General features: G+C 41.6%; 1 protein-coding gene across 5 annotated transcripts in view; it reads right to left on the minus strand.

Moving 5' to 3' along the window:
- The window catches only part of ptprub (protein tyrosine phosphatase receptor type Ub), a 149,598-nt gene that overhangs the window by 68,444 nt on the left and 62,026 nt on the right, over positions 1-19,128 (minus strand). For all 5 annotated transcript variants that reach the window (XM_062399095.1, XM_062399094.1, XM_062399093.1 and 2 more), the window contains exon 3: positions 5,523-5,794. In XM_062399095.1, the coding sequence (XP_062255079.1) occupies positions 5,523-5,794 (272 nt within the window). The remainder of the gene's footprint in view (positions 1-5,522; positions 5,795-19,128) is intronic.

Here is a 19,128-nt window from a genome sequence, read left to right on the forward strand (position 1 = left end):
ATAAACCAGCTTTCTCTTTTTACACTCGAGTCAGGAGACACCATTAGACACAGAGGGCTTTCACCCGCCGTTATGCAGTCATAGATAAATAAGCCCTTTAAATATTCACAGACAAAAGGTCAGAAACTGAAGTACATCTTTTCAGGTGGAAAATGCCAAAGGATAAGTCTGTGTATGTGAATATTGTGCCGGTGTCAGGAACCGTAATTTGCACTCTACAGTATTTCACAAAACCCTTTCCTCACATAACCAAGGGCTCAGCTTGGAGGACTCTCAGCAGGCTGCAGAGCAGATATTATCAGACAAGGCTGAGATAAGAAGATTCTTATTTACAAGAGTTGGATGTGTCTCCTGTTCCTCTTTCTCTTAAACAAATTAGTGTAATCATTTAATAAGATGAATCCATGTTTGCAATATGGCCCAATTCAAATCGTATTGTTTGTTTCTAAATAATTTATCCTTTGGGCAAATTCATCCTATTATTTGTAATTTCCCAAAGACATCTCCCAAAGAGATGAGAAGATCGATAACAATCTAATGTTGTGCATTTTGACTTTGGAGCTGGTGAGCGTAGCCAAGCTTAGAATAAGATAATATAAAGAATAGAAAAAAATATTATTTAATATTGTCTAGCAACCATAAATTGACAATAATAATTCAGACAGAAGTCATTTTTGTCCAGCCGGTACCAGAGACTGTTTACAAAGATGGATGACATGACTGCTCCCCAAAAGTGAAGCCAAAGCATCTCAATTGCCCCCTGGTGGATGGCTGCAGTATAGCTTACTGCATGGGGGTTCCATGTCCTCCATGTTGGTGGATGGGACATGCGCCAAAATGAAAAAGTCAAATATTTATCTCTCTATCTGGAGCATCTGAGTTAGATATGAATGTCCCTCATCATAGACGCTACAATGCATTGTTGGTTGGCCCTTTATCTATAACCTTACCTTGGGTACTGTTCAGAGAGAGAAGGGAGAATCTGTGGAATTTAGACAGGCACTATTCTCCTGTACATATATAATGTTATATGCAATATACATTATATATAGTGGCATATACAGTAATTTGTGAGGATGGTAAAAATGTCCTCAACAGCAGTGAGATCTATCTGAGTCTGTGGCTGCATGCAGTTTGAAACCTAACCACAACTATGTGGCCAAAGATAAGCACTGGATGTAACTGAACCCGTTTACTAGAATCCCACATTAGTTAAAGAATCACAAACGCACTTTGCACTGAATAACAACTGTGCATCTTTTTACAGTTAAGTTCTACTGGTGCAGGACCGTTCCGTGATCTGGATGGCAGGAGCAATGATTAAACAAGGCTGGAAATACAATCCCAGCCGATCATTAAAGCAGCAACTTCTGCAACAGGTCAAATGTAGTGAGAGAGGAGATAAATAAAATATGTAATATCATCATGTGAGAGAAGGAAAAAAAGTCATGAAAGGCAGAAGAAAAACCAGTTCGAAGATGATTCTGACAATTGGAAGGAGGCAGGAGGAAGAGAGAAGTGAGTGAGAGATGCTAAAGCGGGGGGGGGGGCATGTCTCTGGCTCTAGTTGGCAGTCTTGGAGGGTTGGATAACATCTTTAATATTTGATAACAAGGTTCTCCAGGTATTGCAAACACTTCTACCAATAAGAGGGAGAAATGTGTCAATGTACAGGAGACACAGACGACAACTTCAATCGAGACATCTCAAGGTGATCTCGCTCTCTGATGATTTTCACCTCAAAATCCATTGAACTCCAAATCCCAATTCCACAACTGTGATAGGAGGAGTGATGTTTCTGTAATGCTCCTCGCCATCTGACATTAATATAAAGGGTAAACTGGTAAGCAACATTACATATGCACACGTTGAGTCCTGCATGAATAATAAAATATTAAAGAAGTACTCTGAGGAAGCAGGGAAATCATTTTTCAAATCACCGGGCAGGTAAAGCGGGTGGGGGGGGGGGGGGGGTAGTTTCCTCACATTAATCCTCTTAGTTTTGGTGATTATCAGAGAATTGCTTTTTTAAATTACATTCCACAGTGACATTTTCCAGACATAAACAGTGCTGTAAACAAGGTATTTCATTACGCCCCCAAATTGTGAAACCAGCAAGCCCAGGTGTAATCGCACATCTGTATCTGTGCAGTGTAAAAGGCTATACTGACATTTTGCATCCTTGCGCTGTAGGCAGAGAACTGGGAGTCATAATATGACCTAAAACCTAATATGGAATGGAAGGGGGAAACCAGTCGATTTTGAAAACAGTCACCAAAATGGAGTGCATTCTCCTGGGATTAATTTTATTCAGAGACAATGATAAGAAGTGCCTACTCTCCACCTCTGCTTAAAAATAGTCCTTTAATGGCAAAGTCAAACTTCCTGCCTATCACCTCAAATCCAAAATAGTTTTATTAGACATGTAATGGAGCCGATAGAACCGAAAACCCTTTCGAATTTAAAGTCCCACTATCTGCAGCTGATGTGCTCTAGAGCTTAAAGTCTCGGGTGAATACTAAAGAGAGCTGCTGAACCAATCCAGGCTCTATCAGATTCCCATTGTCTTTTTGGTGTTTTCCTGTCTGTTTCCACTGCACTGTTGTGAGTAAACAAAAGAGAATAGCAAGTAATGTGACGGCAAAAAGAAAAAAAAACAGTCACACCTTTCAACATTGACTCTGTAGCAGAGAGCAATGACGTGTCGCAAGCCAAGACCCTCCATCCATCCGCAGTAGTGAGGGGTTTTCGACTGCAGAGGGATCAGCAATGTAAACTGTGGTCCATGTGACTCTGTGGGCAGTTTGTTCAGCTTCCCTTTGTACTGAGAAGCAGCACAAGGTCAGAATTAAAGTGGCATGTGACATCAGAGGAGAAGTGTCCTTGTATGATGTAAGTAGATTGTTTATTAGTGCAGATACCTTTTGATGTAATCCCCACTATGAACATATTTAATCCAACAAATTTGACCACTTTTGAACGAGAGCGAGGCCATTAGGAGTTGAGGCTATCCTATTAAAATGCTGTACTGTCAATACTAAGTCAACACTTAGGCCCATCTCCTTCTCCTGTGCTGTGTGCCCTGTGTAGGAGTCGTCTACTCCTCCTCATAAACCCATTATAAATCTCCTTCTCCAAACCGGAGATGCTAATCTGCAGCCACGGCCCATTTCTGACTCACCTGTGAGCCATCACTGTTTACCGGGAGTTCGAGAGGACTGTGAGAAGAAAGCACACATCACCAGAGGGGAAGCGGAAATGAGGATATGGAATACGACACAACTAAGTACACAGCAAAATGTCTTTGCTTGAGTACACACCACTCGAGTAAAGAGAGGAAAAAGGATGAAACATGTTATAATTATATTCATGACTTATCTGTCCTGACGTGGGGATTTGGACGGAGCGGTGGTCAAGAGTCTGTTTTATAACAGCTCGGCTCTCACCGCATCCATCAGCGGTGAAGTGCTCTTTACCACGAAACTCACTCACTTTCACCTTAAGAGCAAAAGCTATTCACCACATTTAATAAGGGTATTGTAAATGTAATGATTCCCACTGAAGGTATTGAATATCTCAGACCCCTACGGCTGTGAAATTGAGCTGATGAACAGGAGTCATCGGGAGCCGGTTTATAAGGAGCAAAGCTAAAGAGATGTGACCGACAGTCAGCACCAAGTAGAAGAGCTTGAAGTGTATAAACCACATTGATAGATCCACGACAATTTTAACAGGTTTTCCCCATACATGGTTTCTTATAAATATATCTTATAGCGTATGTTATGTAAGTTTATGTTTACTGCCGACCATAAAAAATATTAAATTCAAACGAGAAAAAAGCTGTGTCAATTCGGGGGCAGCATCATTCGGAAGCCGCATTTGTAAACCAATTACATCCCAGTGGCGGGACTAGGCTGTTCCAATTCGAATGCTCTTCAAGATGCGGCAGACAAATTTGTCAGCAAAAGAGGCTCCAACGGGTAACATATCCCATGATTCATTACGCTTTTGTGACAAACGATTTTTCTAAGAGGTAATGGCGGCAAAAACAGAGGCAAAAACGTCAGGAGAACTTATTTTTAAATGTAAGTACTCAACCGAGCAGCTTACAGTACCTATATTAAATAAAACATCTTTTCAACATTTTTAATCATAGAAGAACTTTTTGCCTAGTTTTGTTGCTAGGCAGCGGCTGTACAGCCGGGACAAGCTGGTGAGGCAAGGGAAGACCATCTTGTATCATTTCGGTCCGACCGATGTGATGTACCCAGGCGTTGGAGGATTTGGCCACTGAATGAAGACACAGCTTATGTTAGATTATCACCATATCTATTCCGTTTTCCGTTTGCCATAGACTATAAATAAAGATGGATGACGCATCTAAACTTCCAGCACGGCAGTAATCAAAGCGAGGAGCCACACGATCAACCAATCCTGATACAGTCTCAGCTGTCAATCATTTTTATTACATCAACTAATTCAAACCAGACTTACCAGAAAACTAACATACTATTATGAGCTTAATAAGAACTACAGTAAATGACAGAAACCAGGTTTATGACATGTTTGTTGTTTCTTAAGATGTCTAAGTTAGGCTCAGGCTACCTCAGGTTAACTGTTTACAGTGTTCATGCAAACCAAATCTAGCAATTGGTGGTAGTTTTATATTTAGTGTGCAGTTAAACGCTTATTCATTTTTGAGCAGAGAAAGAGAAAATGCATATTTTCTAAATCATCTTGCTTTTCCCATGAGGCTTTGACAGCGTGCTGTTTCTTTCTGAGAGAGACAAAATCATCACTATCTCTAATAGAATCCAGAAGAGTACTATATTCCTATTCAGCGTATAATAATATCCCTCTCTATTGAAAGTAAAGCCTCTAACACATTAGACAATTCTTGTTAAAATGCACACTACTCAACTTAATTGCTTCTTGACAGCTCTGCTGAGTATGCAGAAAAAAGAAACTGCATTAATGGATGCAGTGCTCACCTGACTGCTCCACAGACCACACCACAGGAGGCTCCCACTTCTACATCTACACCCCAGTAAGATGCCTGTGAATGTCTTTCTTTCGTTAGTGCACAATGATATGTTGTCATGCAGATAGTTGGAATTGGCTGAACATGCTGTGCACAGGCCTCAGTGGGTGAAATCTCTACCAGGCATGACCATGTGAGACCGGGTTTCGGCCCTCGAGCGCTAATGCTGGCTACACTCACAAGGGGATTGATGCTAATTACATTGCAAATGCAAGTAATTAAGACTGGATTCACCTCAAGGCTAAAATGAGCGGTAATCAACACAGCCTCCCTGTGTAACATTTCTCAGCTGTACAAGGCGCCGGTCGATGTGGAGTGCAGATCTTCACCACAAACATGAAAAATCATTTTACTGTTCCAATCCACAATATCTGGTAACATTAATATATAATGTGACCGAAGTAAGAGTACTGTAAGCCATTAACAAGACGCCATCAGAAACACCTTCAAGTGTGAGAATGAGAGTGAGAATGACTCATACCTGGTATTCATTAGGCCAGAAGGTGCTTACAGCCAGCTCAACCTGATGCCACTGCTTTCCATGAGACCCGGACGTGTTCCACACTGAACTTCCGACCGGACCGCCGTTGACTCGCACATACGCCCTGAGGCCTCCGGGACTGTGGCCATCGCGACTGTACAGGAAGTAGCTGAACTGGACGCAGTGCGTGTCATTTTCACTCAGGGACTGCAGCAGCAGCTGAGCACGATGACCCACGGCATGCTGGGAGGAGTTCACCAACATGTAAGATCCTGAAGGGGACAGAAGAAATGCATCATTTATCTATTGTATTCCATGTATTTTAAAGTGTCTGAGGCTTGGTTGCATATTTTAACTTGGATCTAGTTCTAAGAGCCTAAGAACACTGTGATTTAATTTATTAATTTGAAAAAATTATAATTATTCAAATTCAGACGAGCTGTCATACGGACTATGAGTCAGAGGCAGACATCAGGGACAAGTTGAGGGAGCGAGGCATACATTTTAAAAAGTTATCAGGCGGCTAAAGTGCAGAATCATTTTGAATTGAAAGTCTAAAGCAGGCAAAGTTTTCTTGGTTAACAACTAACATCTGGTCAGTATTTTTCTTTTTCAAATGAATGCATTATACATTTGTATTGCACTTTATATTGTGTGGGCCATTAAAGGAAAACTGAGACATAACATAATGCAGATGTGCACTTTGTGGTAAACATTAGATTTACATATCAGAGAGGACCATCAGGATATACATATACAACCTGATTATTGAGTTAGAGAAATTCCAGATGTGGTGCTTAAGCTTATCTTGAAAGACAAGCTTTGGGATAAAATAGACAAAAAGAGCAGCACACATTGCAGGTAAATATACATCACTAATGATTAGAACTAGAGTTTATCTATACCAATGTTTTAGGATATTTATAGGCGACTGGTGTATGTTTGTATATGAGCAACTAAGGGATGCGTCAAAAAGGAACAAAACCACTTTCAGAACTATTCTTCCGCAACTCGCTGATGTGTGTGTGAGTGGTTAATGACGTTTATTCAACAATATGCACTGTTGAATAAAAGAGACACAGTTGGCGCTGGCAAAGGCACTGGTCCTGCTGATGCCAATATAGGTAGGAAATGAGATTTACAACAACAAGAAAAACTCTAATCAGGATAAGATAACCTGATTGCCCTTTGCCTATCATCTGTCATGCCTTGTGTCTGTGCCTGCTAACACGATTAGCACAACAATGTTGGGAGACCTTCCTGTGTACTCACACAATGAACTGTGTTGTGTTTGTACTCCAAGGTCTTTCTGTTCTCAGACAGTAAAGAACCCGGGAGACCAGACAGTCACAGCCTGGGCGCCAGGTGTCCAGAAGACATGTATTTCTCCACTCAGATGAAATGGCATGTGAACACTGCAATACCAGGTGGTGAAGACGAATTCCAGGCACAGTATGCGCCTCTAAATTGGGAAACATCCCCTACAAAGTCCTCCCTCCTTCTGAATAACTCATCATTCCAAACGTGCTGTATGAGTTATTAATACTGAACTCATATGTGTCCTTCAGGACTCCATTTAATAGACATAGCTCAGACACCTGCAGCCGTCTGGTTCTATACCACAAACACTTTACAATTTACTGAGAAAACACAAACTGCTTCCTTAAGTAAAACTCAGACAAAACACTTAAAATCCCAGGCTCTTTTGCATAATGAGACTGAGCTTCACAACCCTCAACCCTGAGCTATAAAGAAAGTTAAAGTGAGGTCCACAGAGAAGTGGGGATGATCATTATCCGGAGGTTAAGGGAGCGGCCTCAGTTGCAAAGCCCTGTGGTCCATTGTCAAAAGCCCCAGATTTGTGTCTTGTCGTGGGCTGTGGATCTCAGCACTCTCATTTTGCTTCACTTAATTAGATCTTTCAGAATGTGTCGCCTCTCCTGCAAACTCCGGGCCCACGGGGGACCAATAAAATAATAGCAGAGGGCTGAAGAGTTGCAGCTGCACTGTCCTCACTGCTGCTTATATCCTGGATGTGTGTCCTTTGTTGTATCTGTGCATAACCACTTTCTGTCGACTCTGCAAGTTACCATAGAGCCATGAGAGGACTCACAGACCAGTCGATCTGCTGCCCTTTAGCCCTCATTTGAGATTCTGATCAAAAGTAAGTGAAGTCATGTATTTAATAATATACTGTATTGTAACCTTGTGATAAATTGAATCAAGGTCCAGCACAAAGGGCAGTAGTCAAGGAATAAATGATTGTGTCTTGTAAAAACAATACTTAATCGATTCTAAAACAAATGGGGAAAGACGATTTTTTATTCTTGGCATTTCATCTAATTTATATTCTCATTAAAAGCAAGAAGTGGTTATGGTTTAGTTTACATATAAACGTTAATACAATTTTAGTTTATAAAATGTAATAAACCAAATGGTGAAAAACACCCATTTTTGGAAGCTCAAGTTGTTTGAATTGTATTCTGCCACGGAATTCCAAGGTTATTTTGTTTATTTTGTGATAACAGCAAAAATGCATTTCGTTTTCACAATACTTTTCAGCTTTTTATTTTTTTTCACTTTTGCGAACTTTGATATTCTTACTTAAAGAAAGCCTTGGAAAAGAAATATTTGTCTTACATAATTTCATCCAAAGGCTAATTTGCGAATATGAAAAGATATGCGTCAGTTTCAAACGATGTAACCACTTGACATGGTTAGGCAATACATCCACTAGAGGGCAGTTTAGTGTCAAGACTTGCTGATTACAACTCACATGGCAACAGTTGGGATTGTGATCATTTACATCACAAGAAATAAAAACCGCCATGTACTAAATGACATTGGTCCAACTTTCCAACTTCTTAAGTCCTGCCACACTGCCCCGGTTGATTTCCTGTGGTTCTTTTCCATTTAGGCTGGGATGTCCATATCCATCAGCTTTCAGAAGAGGTGCACAAATATGGACGAAATGAACGTAGAGTACGGACAGAAGGCTGTGTTCATCTAACGTCAAGCTGACCTTAGCCTTAAACTGACATAAGAGAGGACAGGAGAAAGAAACCTTCCATGTATGCATTGTGAGGCATGACAGTGTATTTTAGGAGATAATGGTGCAAAGAAAAGTCTTTCAGCTCTGGCACTCTGCCCAGCACTCTCAACCATGACTACCAAAGAGGCACAGCAGGATTGCAGGCACTGTAGAAGCACGGAGGCGGCAAAGGAGGAATAAAACCTTCTCAATTTCCTCTAAGTAAATGACGTGTCAAGACAAACATGGAGACAGACAGAAGTAGACCTTGCTTGGTTCAACGTGTCACCTGTGAAGTGCTGCAACACAGGATGCGCTTACATCACTGATGGACTAGTCAATATGAACCTTGAGGTCGGTCCATTTAACTTTTACCTTGAGATAGGGACACAATGACTAACATCTTTAAAAGGAGCTGAAGAGAGAAAGAAGTTGTTACGTTCGACTAAGTCATTTTCGAGAAGTAAAGAAGAGGTCAGAGTGACAGCCGCCTCCTGGCCCACACAAAGCTGTTTCTGCCACTGCTGCCTGCAATAGAAGTCCTTGAGAAGTGCTTCTCGACTGGAATCATCAAGTCCTTGATGGTACATTTTGTTCTGGAGCCTTCATTGTGTCATTATTGAGCACTTAAGCCCTCACGTGTTGGAACCGGAGGGTTTTGACAGTCTTCATGTTCTTCTACCTGAAGTCATTTCAACAGTCTGTGAAATAACGTATTCAATTACATTACATTACATTACATTACATATCATTTAGCTGACGCTTTTATCCAAAGCGACTTACATTTTTAGAACACTCAACATTTTTGAGGGGCCATTTAGGGGTTCAGTATCTTGCCAAGGACACTTAGGCATGCAGATGGGACAGAGTGGGATTCGAACCGGCAACCTTCTTGTTGCAGAGCACCCGCTCTATCCCCTAGGCCACGCTCTCCCCAATTACCCTTGAAACCCTTTATTTGAAAATGGCATCTATCAGTCTAATAACACTGTGCTGCCCTTTTTAATGCATTTACAACTGCACACGATGTCCCCATGTGGACCGATGTAACCGACTTTAGTTCTTTGCTCAAGGTCCTCACTTACTCATTTTTAGATTAACATTTGCATGTCTGCATTATATCCAGGTCACTTTAACCCCCTGTCAAATAAAATATAGGCTAATGAATATTAATTTCGGCTTCTTGATTGCTCTTAGAATTACTAAATATTACATATTTTTTATTCATTTATATTCATGATTTCGATCATATTATACAATTACATTCTTTCTGTATATTCAATTATTGATCATATATGTTGAACCACAAGCATTCTTATTAATTGCTTCAAAAGAAAAGAAAAAAGAGCAGCCTAAAGTCTAAGGCTACTGGAAAAGAAGAAAATAAAATGCAGCATTTTAAAAATGTGAGCCCTGTGCTTGGTGATTCTCTGCCTGCTTCTGCACGGCGGGATGTAGTGAACAGAGTTTTAGCTGTGGGGCACCTGAGGCCTTCAGGTTCAAGTGATTACTGAATATGGACGACCTGGTTGAGTCCCTGCTCAACTCTTCTGCTGGTAAAGCATGAAGACACAGCGCGTTCTTAACAGGGCCTATTTGAACCACATGCTGCTTGAGGTTTAGCACGGGTCCAAGCTGTTTTTTTCATTGCTAATAAGTCGACTATTAAATGCTTATCCATGGATGTGATACATCTTAATTTCTGTAGCATTTACTTATTTGTGATAAAACAGGGCAGAATTAATTTAGAGGAGTTTGACAGAGGTTTGGTTTGACAATGTTCTTACTATTTCAAGAAAAATGTAATCTGGTAAACGTAATTAATGGACTAATTAAAGTCCTCTAAAGAGTCTTTAAAGTTCACAACGATGCAAACACTGTTTTATAACACTGCGGAGAAAATTTAAAGCTGCTTAAACGCCCCCGTCTCAGCTGGAAAATAACAGACTGATGGTGTTATTGGGGTCAACTTGCCAGGTGTCTGGTTTTAGTGAATGCTGTTTTAAGAAATTTGCTAATTTATGTAGGGTATGAGTGCATGGTTGTGGTAATATACCCTGGCAGCTTTGGTGCATGAAATCATTGAATTGAATTGTGTTCTGGTGCTGTTGCTAAGTTGCTTTATGACGAGACCGACAGCAGAATATCTCTTGCAAAAATGTGCAACCATGGCGACAATATGGCATAACCCTAACCTTGACCTTCAGGAGAGGTCAATGCTTTCGAGAGCAAGAAATTGTCTTAAATTCCTAGAATAACCGGGAAGGAGAGCGTTCATTTTTCTGAGTTGACACAGTGAATATCGTGCTGATCAAATTTTATACAATAAAACCATCTAACCTTGGTCTCATTCAAAATGGGAAATAATAAGCTAAATCGGCAGCATACAAATAGTTATATTTATACCTAAGATGAGTTAATGTTTTCAACCAAATCTGTTTGACTTCCACCCCAATTTCCATCGAATAAAAAAACAATTTGTGTATTTAGACCATTTTCTTTCAAATTTCTACCATAAGAACCATCAACACAATCATGTGTAGGATTGATCAGCTTTGGCGGAGAAATGCCCTTGACTGAGTACCATTCTACCAACTGTCTTCGCTTGTTTTCTTAGGATATTTTCATTATTTTACTTCCTCTTCTGTTTATCTTGTTTACATAATGAATAAAAGGTGAATCCTGGAAAATAAATTAGACTAATCAGATTTAAAAAATGTATGCTCATGCATGTCCTACACACACACACACACACTCGAGACAGCATCTTTCATGAATAACACTCCAAAGCACCGTGAAATCTGATAAAGTTGCATCCATCCATCGATGCCCCTCCCAAGGGCACAAGAACAACCACAACAAGATTAGGAACGATCCAGCACATCGTAATTCATACAGAGCACTACTGGACTACAACCTGGTCACAGGCTGGAGGTGACACTATCTGTGGTGAGCCACGGCACATGAGCAGAGGAAAGGAGGACAATGGGATGTGGCTCTGGTTTAGCAGCATTGAAACGCTCCGGTAAGATAACAAACAGAATGAGGGAAACACCAAAAAGCTATGTGGAAGACTTGTTAACATGGGCAATGGTACAAATAAAACACTAAAGTGTTTTTTTGTTCCTGTTTATTCTCTTCTTGCTTTCTGTTTGACCCATCAAGCAAAGCTTTGTTCCTCTGACATCCAAGGCCAGAGTCCCAAATACACTAGAAATAACAGCGGACAGATGTCTGAATATGATGTGATCAATGGCCGTGTTAGGGTTTAAGATACGTCCTTGGTGCTGCTTGCTGTGCCATTGCTGTTAGTCTGAACCCCGACCGGCTCTCATCACATCGGCCTTGATGCTTGTCTTTTCACCAGATGCCTTCATTCCTGCCTCGTTCTGAGGAGGTCATGTGGGATTTCACACTCAATATCTGAGGGTTGAATGATTCCCCAACTGTTTACTTGCTGTTATCCGCAATAACCTTCAGCTCAAATAAAGTAAATAAATAAAGTCCTAAATAAAGTGCTAAAACCTGGGAAGGAGTGGTGCTCTGCCCATTGGCCCTAAAGATAGGTTGTTATCAAAAAATGTCAGATTTCTACTCTCTCTGTCTCTCTGAGAAAAACCTGTGAAAGCCCCATATCAACAGCACTGAGTCCATTCATTGATAAATGGATTTGCAAGTACACTAAAACAAAGTGTTGTGAGCAGGACAAAAAAATGTGGCTACGATGAAAATATGTCTGATTGCACAAAAAGCTGAAAATATAATCTGCCTTTAAAAAGTAGGTGTTATTTCTAGACTCAAAAAAACCCTCACATGGAGTTAATATGGGAGTTATTTTGAACACAGCCTGAAATAGTGTGCGTTTTTCCGAAGTTGTTTTGCATTATAATTGGCAGTAACCATCCAAAACATTGGGACAAATAGACCGCTGCAAATAAAGTGTGTTCATCTTCCTTCTTCCTCACTTTTTTTTTTCTCATGCGACCACTCATCCGCCTCTCTTCCTGGGCAAATCCGGCAGTTGATCCCTAACGGCCCGAGGACATTTCAAAAGGTCGGTGGGAGCAGACTGTTGAGTAAAACGTACCTTACCTTCCCCTCCCTCTCCCTGGAAAGAAGACAACAACACTTGCTGACGTGGTCTTATCTTTCTCAAATGCTGGAAGGCAGAAGCCTTTTTTTCCACAATAGCACTGCTCGAACATCAGTCCTGAGCTGGCCCTGCACTCCCTCACTCTCCATTTCTACCCTGTGTGCACCAGGCTGTCCCCCCAGAGGCGCGGGTAATGGTCTACCGGACCTCGACTTGAGGCAATAAAGACCTGCAGAGAAAAATCCGTCACCGCTCATGCCCAAAATGAGCGGATAAAATGAAGTTAAAAAGAAGAATAGAGGAGTTGTTAAGAGTGAAGACAAAAGAAAAACAGAGGAAGAAAGGTTAAGAGTGCCCTGTGGCTGCATAAAGCCGAATTCAATACCTTCCATTCTGTCACGTCTTGGTCTGTTTCTGCATTTTAAATCAGGACTTTGGAGAACAATGGAGTCATGAAATGAGGACATAGATGACTGACAATGCGTTGAAAACCTCCAAACTGTGCACAGATGAAAAGCAATAAGTTGATGAAGTGAACACTGTTCCATTATTAACAACCAAAAATGAAAGACAGAGGAGATGTCATTTGAAACTGATCTTTGGTCGATAAAAAAAAAATACCAAAGCCGGGAGGGCAGATTTTTTCAAAGACGAGAAAATGTCAATATCTACCGTTCTGTTCACTGCTTTGAATATTTTAAAGTTTTAGAAGAGAGGGAGCGAGCGTGCGAGAGAGAGAGAGGGAGAGATAGAGAGAGAGAGAGAGAGAGAAAGAGAGAGAGACGCGGTTTGATGGATGACGGCGGTGATAATGAAAAATGATATGAATGGGCGAGAACGAGTATGACAGAGGTGGAGCTGTGAATGATAGACTGAGCTGGGGGTGAAAATGAGATTAGGTTCTGCACTTCAGGTGGTGTGTCAGCCTTGGCAATGGAAAACCTGTCAGTCCCTCGTGACCTGATGCAAAGCTGCTAGGGCGCTCCATTGATCCAGCTGCAGTGGAGACGACTCCACAGCCAATTTCTGATTTCTCTCGCATTACATCCTGATGTGTGTGGGAGACGAGTGTGTTTGGTTAGTGTCAACGTCAGGTGTAAGATGTCTGAATAAAATAGAACATTTATATTGGATTCGTTTGCACTACATTCAAGGAGTAATAGACAAGATGTGCAGGTGGGGGCACAGGTGTACGCTGTACCAGGTAAGCTGGTCGATTCTGCTGGTTCCTCAAACCCATGCAGCCCCTAGGGACGCTCAATCCTGTGTGTTTTCTTAGAGCTGGTCTTTGCTCGGATGAAATGAGAGGGTGGTATCAGGATCAGCGTGCTGTGGCTCAGGATGGAGAGCGGCTCATCAGACTAACCAGAAGGTCAGTGGTTTGATCCCTGGCTCCTCCATTCCGCTTGCCAAAGCGTCCTTGGGCAAGACACTGACTCCGAAATTGCCCTTGACGGCTGTGTCTGCAGTTTGTGAGTGATGTGTGATCCAAAAAGTGATGCACATACAGTCAATGCACTGTATGGATGTGTGTGTAAAGTGCTTTGATTAGACAACAAGACAAGAAATGTGCTATATAATCACAGACAATGAATCAGTGTCATTTTGCGTCATAACAATGAATTATTATTGTCATCTGTTATAATAATAATTATTATAGGATTGCATACATCTGCATCCTCTGCTCAAACACAAACTGCTGCACACAAATAGATTATGTACAATTGAGTTGATTAGCTCCAGTGACTTTTGAGCAATCACAGAAAGATCTGTTCTAGTGGTGCCATGATAAAGCTCACAAATTGTTTTTTTCCACCCTCTGTAATAACAACAGAACAAACAAAGCCTAATCAAGAGTCTTGTTGAGGCCCCTCCATCGCTCAGTATTTCTGATGTTTTAGGACCCAAACTGTCAGATAAACCATATGCAAGGCGTAATAAGAACATCTCATTTTGGAAATAATAGTGGGACTTGCTTACTTCCACTACTAAGACAGACTGCACAAAAATCATTAAGGATTAACTAAATTATTTCCTCTGCGGGTATTAACTAGTGTGGCACCAGCTGTCGATCCGTACCACAGCCAGACTGGTGTCTGCTGCAGGCTGGGAAAAAACCTAAAGGAAATCCTTCACACATGGGAACAGATCTTGACCATATGACAGAAATTAGTGAGTCATTAAAAGAGATTAGTGCAACTTTAATGGCCAGATATGCAAATGAATGGAATCATTTGAAGATTCTCTTTTAATGCAATCTGGACCGTTAAAGCCCGAAAGAGTCGCTCAAAACTGAGCAGTGACGCACAGCAGTGAATTGAGACTTTGCCATTTGGTCCAAGAAGTGATTTTGTACAGGAGAGTTTTCTCTAAATTTAGCAGATATGCGCAGGTATTTTTATAACGCAGGTTAATCCAACAAGGCAATTGACTCCTTATCTATTGCCAGTGGAGGAGTTTCAAATGTGCCAGAAACTGAGAAGCTCTTGCACCTCGCGGTCTAGCCAATGTTGCATCTTGCTCAATATGAGGAAACAAAACGTTGCTTTGAAGTTCAGATCGCATCGAACAGGAAAAGGTCTAGACTGCCAAAATAAATTATAGATGTAGATAAATAAATGCGTTCACCAGGGTGTACGATTTCCATAGTATTTTGACATGGGAGTGAATGACGATTCTATCTATTCCCATTGAAGTCAAAAGCCAGATGTTAGTGCGTGTTGGATATGGGAACATTCGGCTATTTGAGTATGAAACACAGTTGAAAAAAATTGGACTAAACATTGCTCCTAGCTTAACATTGCAATTCAGTGTAAAAGATACATCAGGGAGTTCACACTTGACTTCAACTCCTCACTGAGTTTACAGGAGCTACCTGCAGTCCACACAGGGAGGAGAGATCGTCCCTAGGGCTCTGAAGGTTGGTCAGGCATGTAATCAACCATGTGGTCGGGCTATAACCTCTATCACGGACAGACAAACAAGATAACCAAGAGGCCATGATTAATTTAGTCTCCACTTGGTCTGAAAAAGAAAAAAAGTGTCTCATCCGCGAGCCATGTATCACTATTAGCAGCCTGGTCAAAGAGCAGGCCCACGCTGCTGCTCGCAGAATTAACATGTCAGTGGCTCCTCCAGGCCAGCAAGAAATTGAGATAGAGACTGGGGTCACAAATGAGCTGCATGAGGAAGAGAAGTGTTTGTAACTGAGCCTGAGACTATGGAGGAAGCTCCATTCCTTTGGCACTTTGCATCTCTTATCATACCGTTTGTTTTTGAGCACGATCAAGCAAAAACTGCTAGACCGATTCCAATGAAAGTTTTTGGAGGGCTGCTGTACAACCAAAGAAAGAACACATGAAACTTTGGAGTGGACCTGGATTAAATACGTGGATGCAAGAATTGTCTTTACATGGTGAGATAGGGTGCTAGCCTTGGCGGAAAGGTGCACTGTCCAAACGTCCTTCTAGTTAGTATTGGAGTGCAGCCGCATTTTACCCAAGAGAAAACAAACTGAACCCAACCTGGGCCCAGTTCAATTAATGTAAGCTGCACTGAGTTTGCATTACTCTGTGCACAGACACAATAGTCGAATGTTGAATATCTTTTAGAATTTTTTGTCTGAACCAAGGACAACCGTAGGTCGATTATCCCAACTCTAGCATATACAATGTAACTGTAAGTGAATTAAGTGCATGGTGTCTGACGGACAGGTGTAGTAAAGGACACAGTCTGACATGTGGAGAAGGAACCCGGGACCTTGATGTCGTCCTCCCTGCAGCTGGAGTTCCAGGGTGTAACAGAAATCCATAAACCTCGCCCTGCCCCACCTCAGCAGCACTTTATCAGCCGGTCATGCCCGTCATAAAACACATCACACGGCCCCGAAAAACATGCGTTCTCCCTATAACACAATTAGCCTTGAGCTTTCATAACAGCAAATACAATACTGATAAGTGCAGCACTTCACTGCGGGTTCATAGGTCTTTTTATATCGCCATTCATCATGATCAATAGATATAGATAGTCTTCCCTCCATTAGGCAAGTGAAATAGTGTTTATGTATCGGTTAAACTGCTCAGATACAAGGAGAGCGGATGCTTGGAATTGTATCAGGGAACAGTTTATTATTAGAAAACCCAGGATCCACTTGAGTTTGAGCAAAAAAAAAGGTTACATGCCATTGTAGAGACACAGAATCATCTTGTGTATCTGTCCTCGCTGTTTATCCACAAACACAGTCTCATAAATGACCATTTGCATTACATCTAATTAAATGAGCATATGTTCGAATGTAACTCAGTTGTTACATCCCGGCACGAGACAATGCACATATGGCTCTGCAAGGCTATTTCCTAAATATGCCTCCTACAGGGCATTCATGGATTCCTGTGTAGCTTGCCCCTTTACAGTTGCTGCAGCATCCAGGCCTTGAGGGCTTCATCCCAGTAAGCTGCTCCCCTAAGCCGTATACTGCCTGGACGGAGAAGAGACATTGAAAACACATTGTCCTCAGGCATGATGGTGCAACTTTATGCTAAACGGAATAGACTTAATTGCCTCTCCATGTTGAACGCATGTAGGTCTAATGCTCCACGTAGAAATTCATCTGACCTTCTCTGCTGGGATTCTTAAAATATAATCTTGGCCTCAGCCTTGACCTACTCTTTGTTCTGCCTCCCAATACTCCAGGAGGGAGATGAAATAGGATGAATTAATGGGGCTCTGTTAATTCAGTACCTGCATGCCCCTTCTAACCGAAAAGCTAAATTTAACATCGCTGGAATGGAAAGACAACCTGCCTGACATGTTTCCCACCCTTATGATATATTACAGGGTCATTTTTAGCCCTGGAAGCACTAAAGTGGATTAAAAAGTAGAGAGAATGAATGAATGAGTCAATAAATAAATGGATAAATGAAAAATTTAATTTTTCTTCAGGTTGGCACATCAAATCATACCAAGTAATGAGACCTGGATTAGGAATGTTTCTCATTGGACAATGGGGCGACACAGAGAAAGCTTTGTGTCTGTGACATTCCGAGCAGGAGAAGACAATCAAGCGATGCGGGCTAGTCTTCTGATTAGATTTCCATTAGCTCCTTGTTATCAGTGACTGATCCCATTAACAAGTCAGCATGGCGACATGCCCTCGTGGTAAACCGAGAGGCTTCCAGGGAGGGAGGGCGCAACTGCATCACAACACACACGCCACGGTTTGGTCATCTGTCTTGATACGAAGCTAATGAGCCCGTCACAAGAGGAAATTACAAATATTTATCTCAAAAGATAAACATAACTGTCACGCTATATGTACTTGAAAGATATTTGTAGTTTCCAAAGCTCGACTCAAAGTCAACATTGTAGTAATTTAATTGCGTGGCTCCAGGCGCACTATATCCCCGGATATTAGAGTCAACAGTGATAAATCAGCATAACAAGCCATTCAAGCAAAACAACCCTATATCCAATCTGCTCATTTATATCTGCATAGTCGCAAATACACACACATGCACACCTAATCATGAAATTCATGTCACAGTGGTGTCAACAGATGCAGCTTAAATGGCCTTCAGCATGCTTTTCAGTAATTACGCGGCTTGTTTAAAAAAAGAAGAAGCGTACACCAGTGCCATCAGCAAAGTTGTCCACCCACACTATCCCTCCCAAAATATTAAAGTCCCAATAAACCCTGCCAGCTTTCTCCTGGTGGATATTAACACAGTTGCAGCGCTCCAACAATGACAAAGCGTCTCTCCGGCGCTACAGATTTGTATTGTAGGAGCCCATTCACCAAGTCCGCTGACATTGTGTCGCATTCTTTAGGTGGCACTGACTGAGGGAAAAGGCGCAAACAATGGCGTTGCCAGTGTGGCGGCGGGAAAACTGTATAGAAGAGCGACTGTGTCCACCGAGTCACGGGACAGGTGCCAGGCTCAGCCCAGGACGAGGCCAAAGTCTAGTGTCGGTGAGATAAATCTGAGAGAGACACTGATAGGCCACAGAGTCATCATAATGACAGGCAGGCAGGAGCCAAAGGCAGGAGGCTGCAGCTCCGCCCCTCCCGAAGTGTAATATGCTGGTGATTAACTGTCAATCCCCCCCCGTTTGGTGCACAGCAGCTCTATCTCAGTAAGAACAACTCATCATCGTGACAGCCACCGCAGCCCTGACCTTGGCCCCGACCAAGAATGCGGGCAGACAATTTTACAGAGATAAAGTAAGCAATTAATAAAGAGTATTTAGAAATTCATTTTGTCCGTATTATCTACCAATGATGCCTGCATATCAATTTATTTGAAAGATAAAGAAGTCGTATGCTTCATGTCCTACAGTCAGAATTTTACTCACTGTTTGTAAACAAAGATGGACGATGCATCACCACTTCCTCATGTTGAACCAAAATTAAGCCAAAATATCCCAAATATCAGTGTTGACATCCTGAGTTAGTGACTTGATTTTGAGCCATATCTTGTTTTTTT

This window comes from Platichthys flesus, chromosome 11 (assembly GCF_949316205.1).
Source record: "Platichthys flesus chromosome 11, fPlaFle2.1, whole genome shotgun sequence".
Taxonomy (NCBI): Eukaryota; Metazoa; Chordata; class Actinopteri; order Pleuronectiformes; family Pleuronectidae; genus Platichthys; species Platichthys flesus.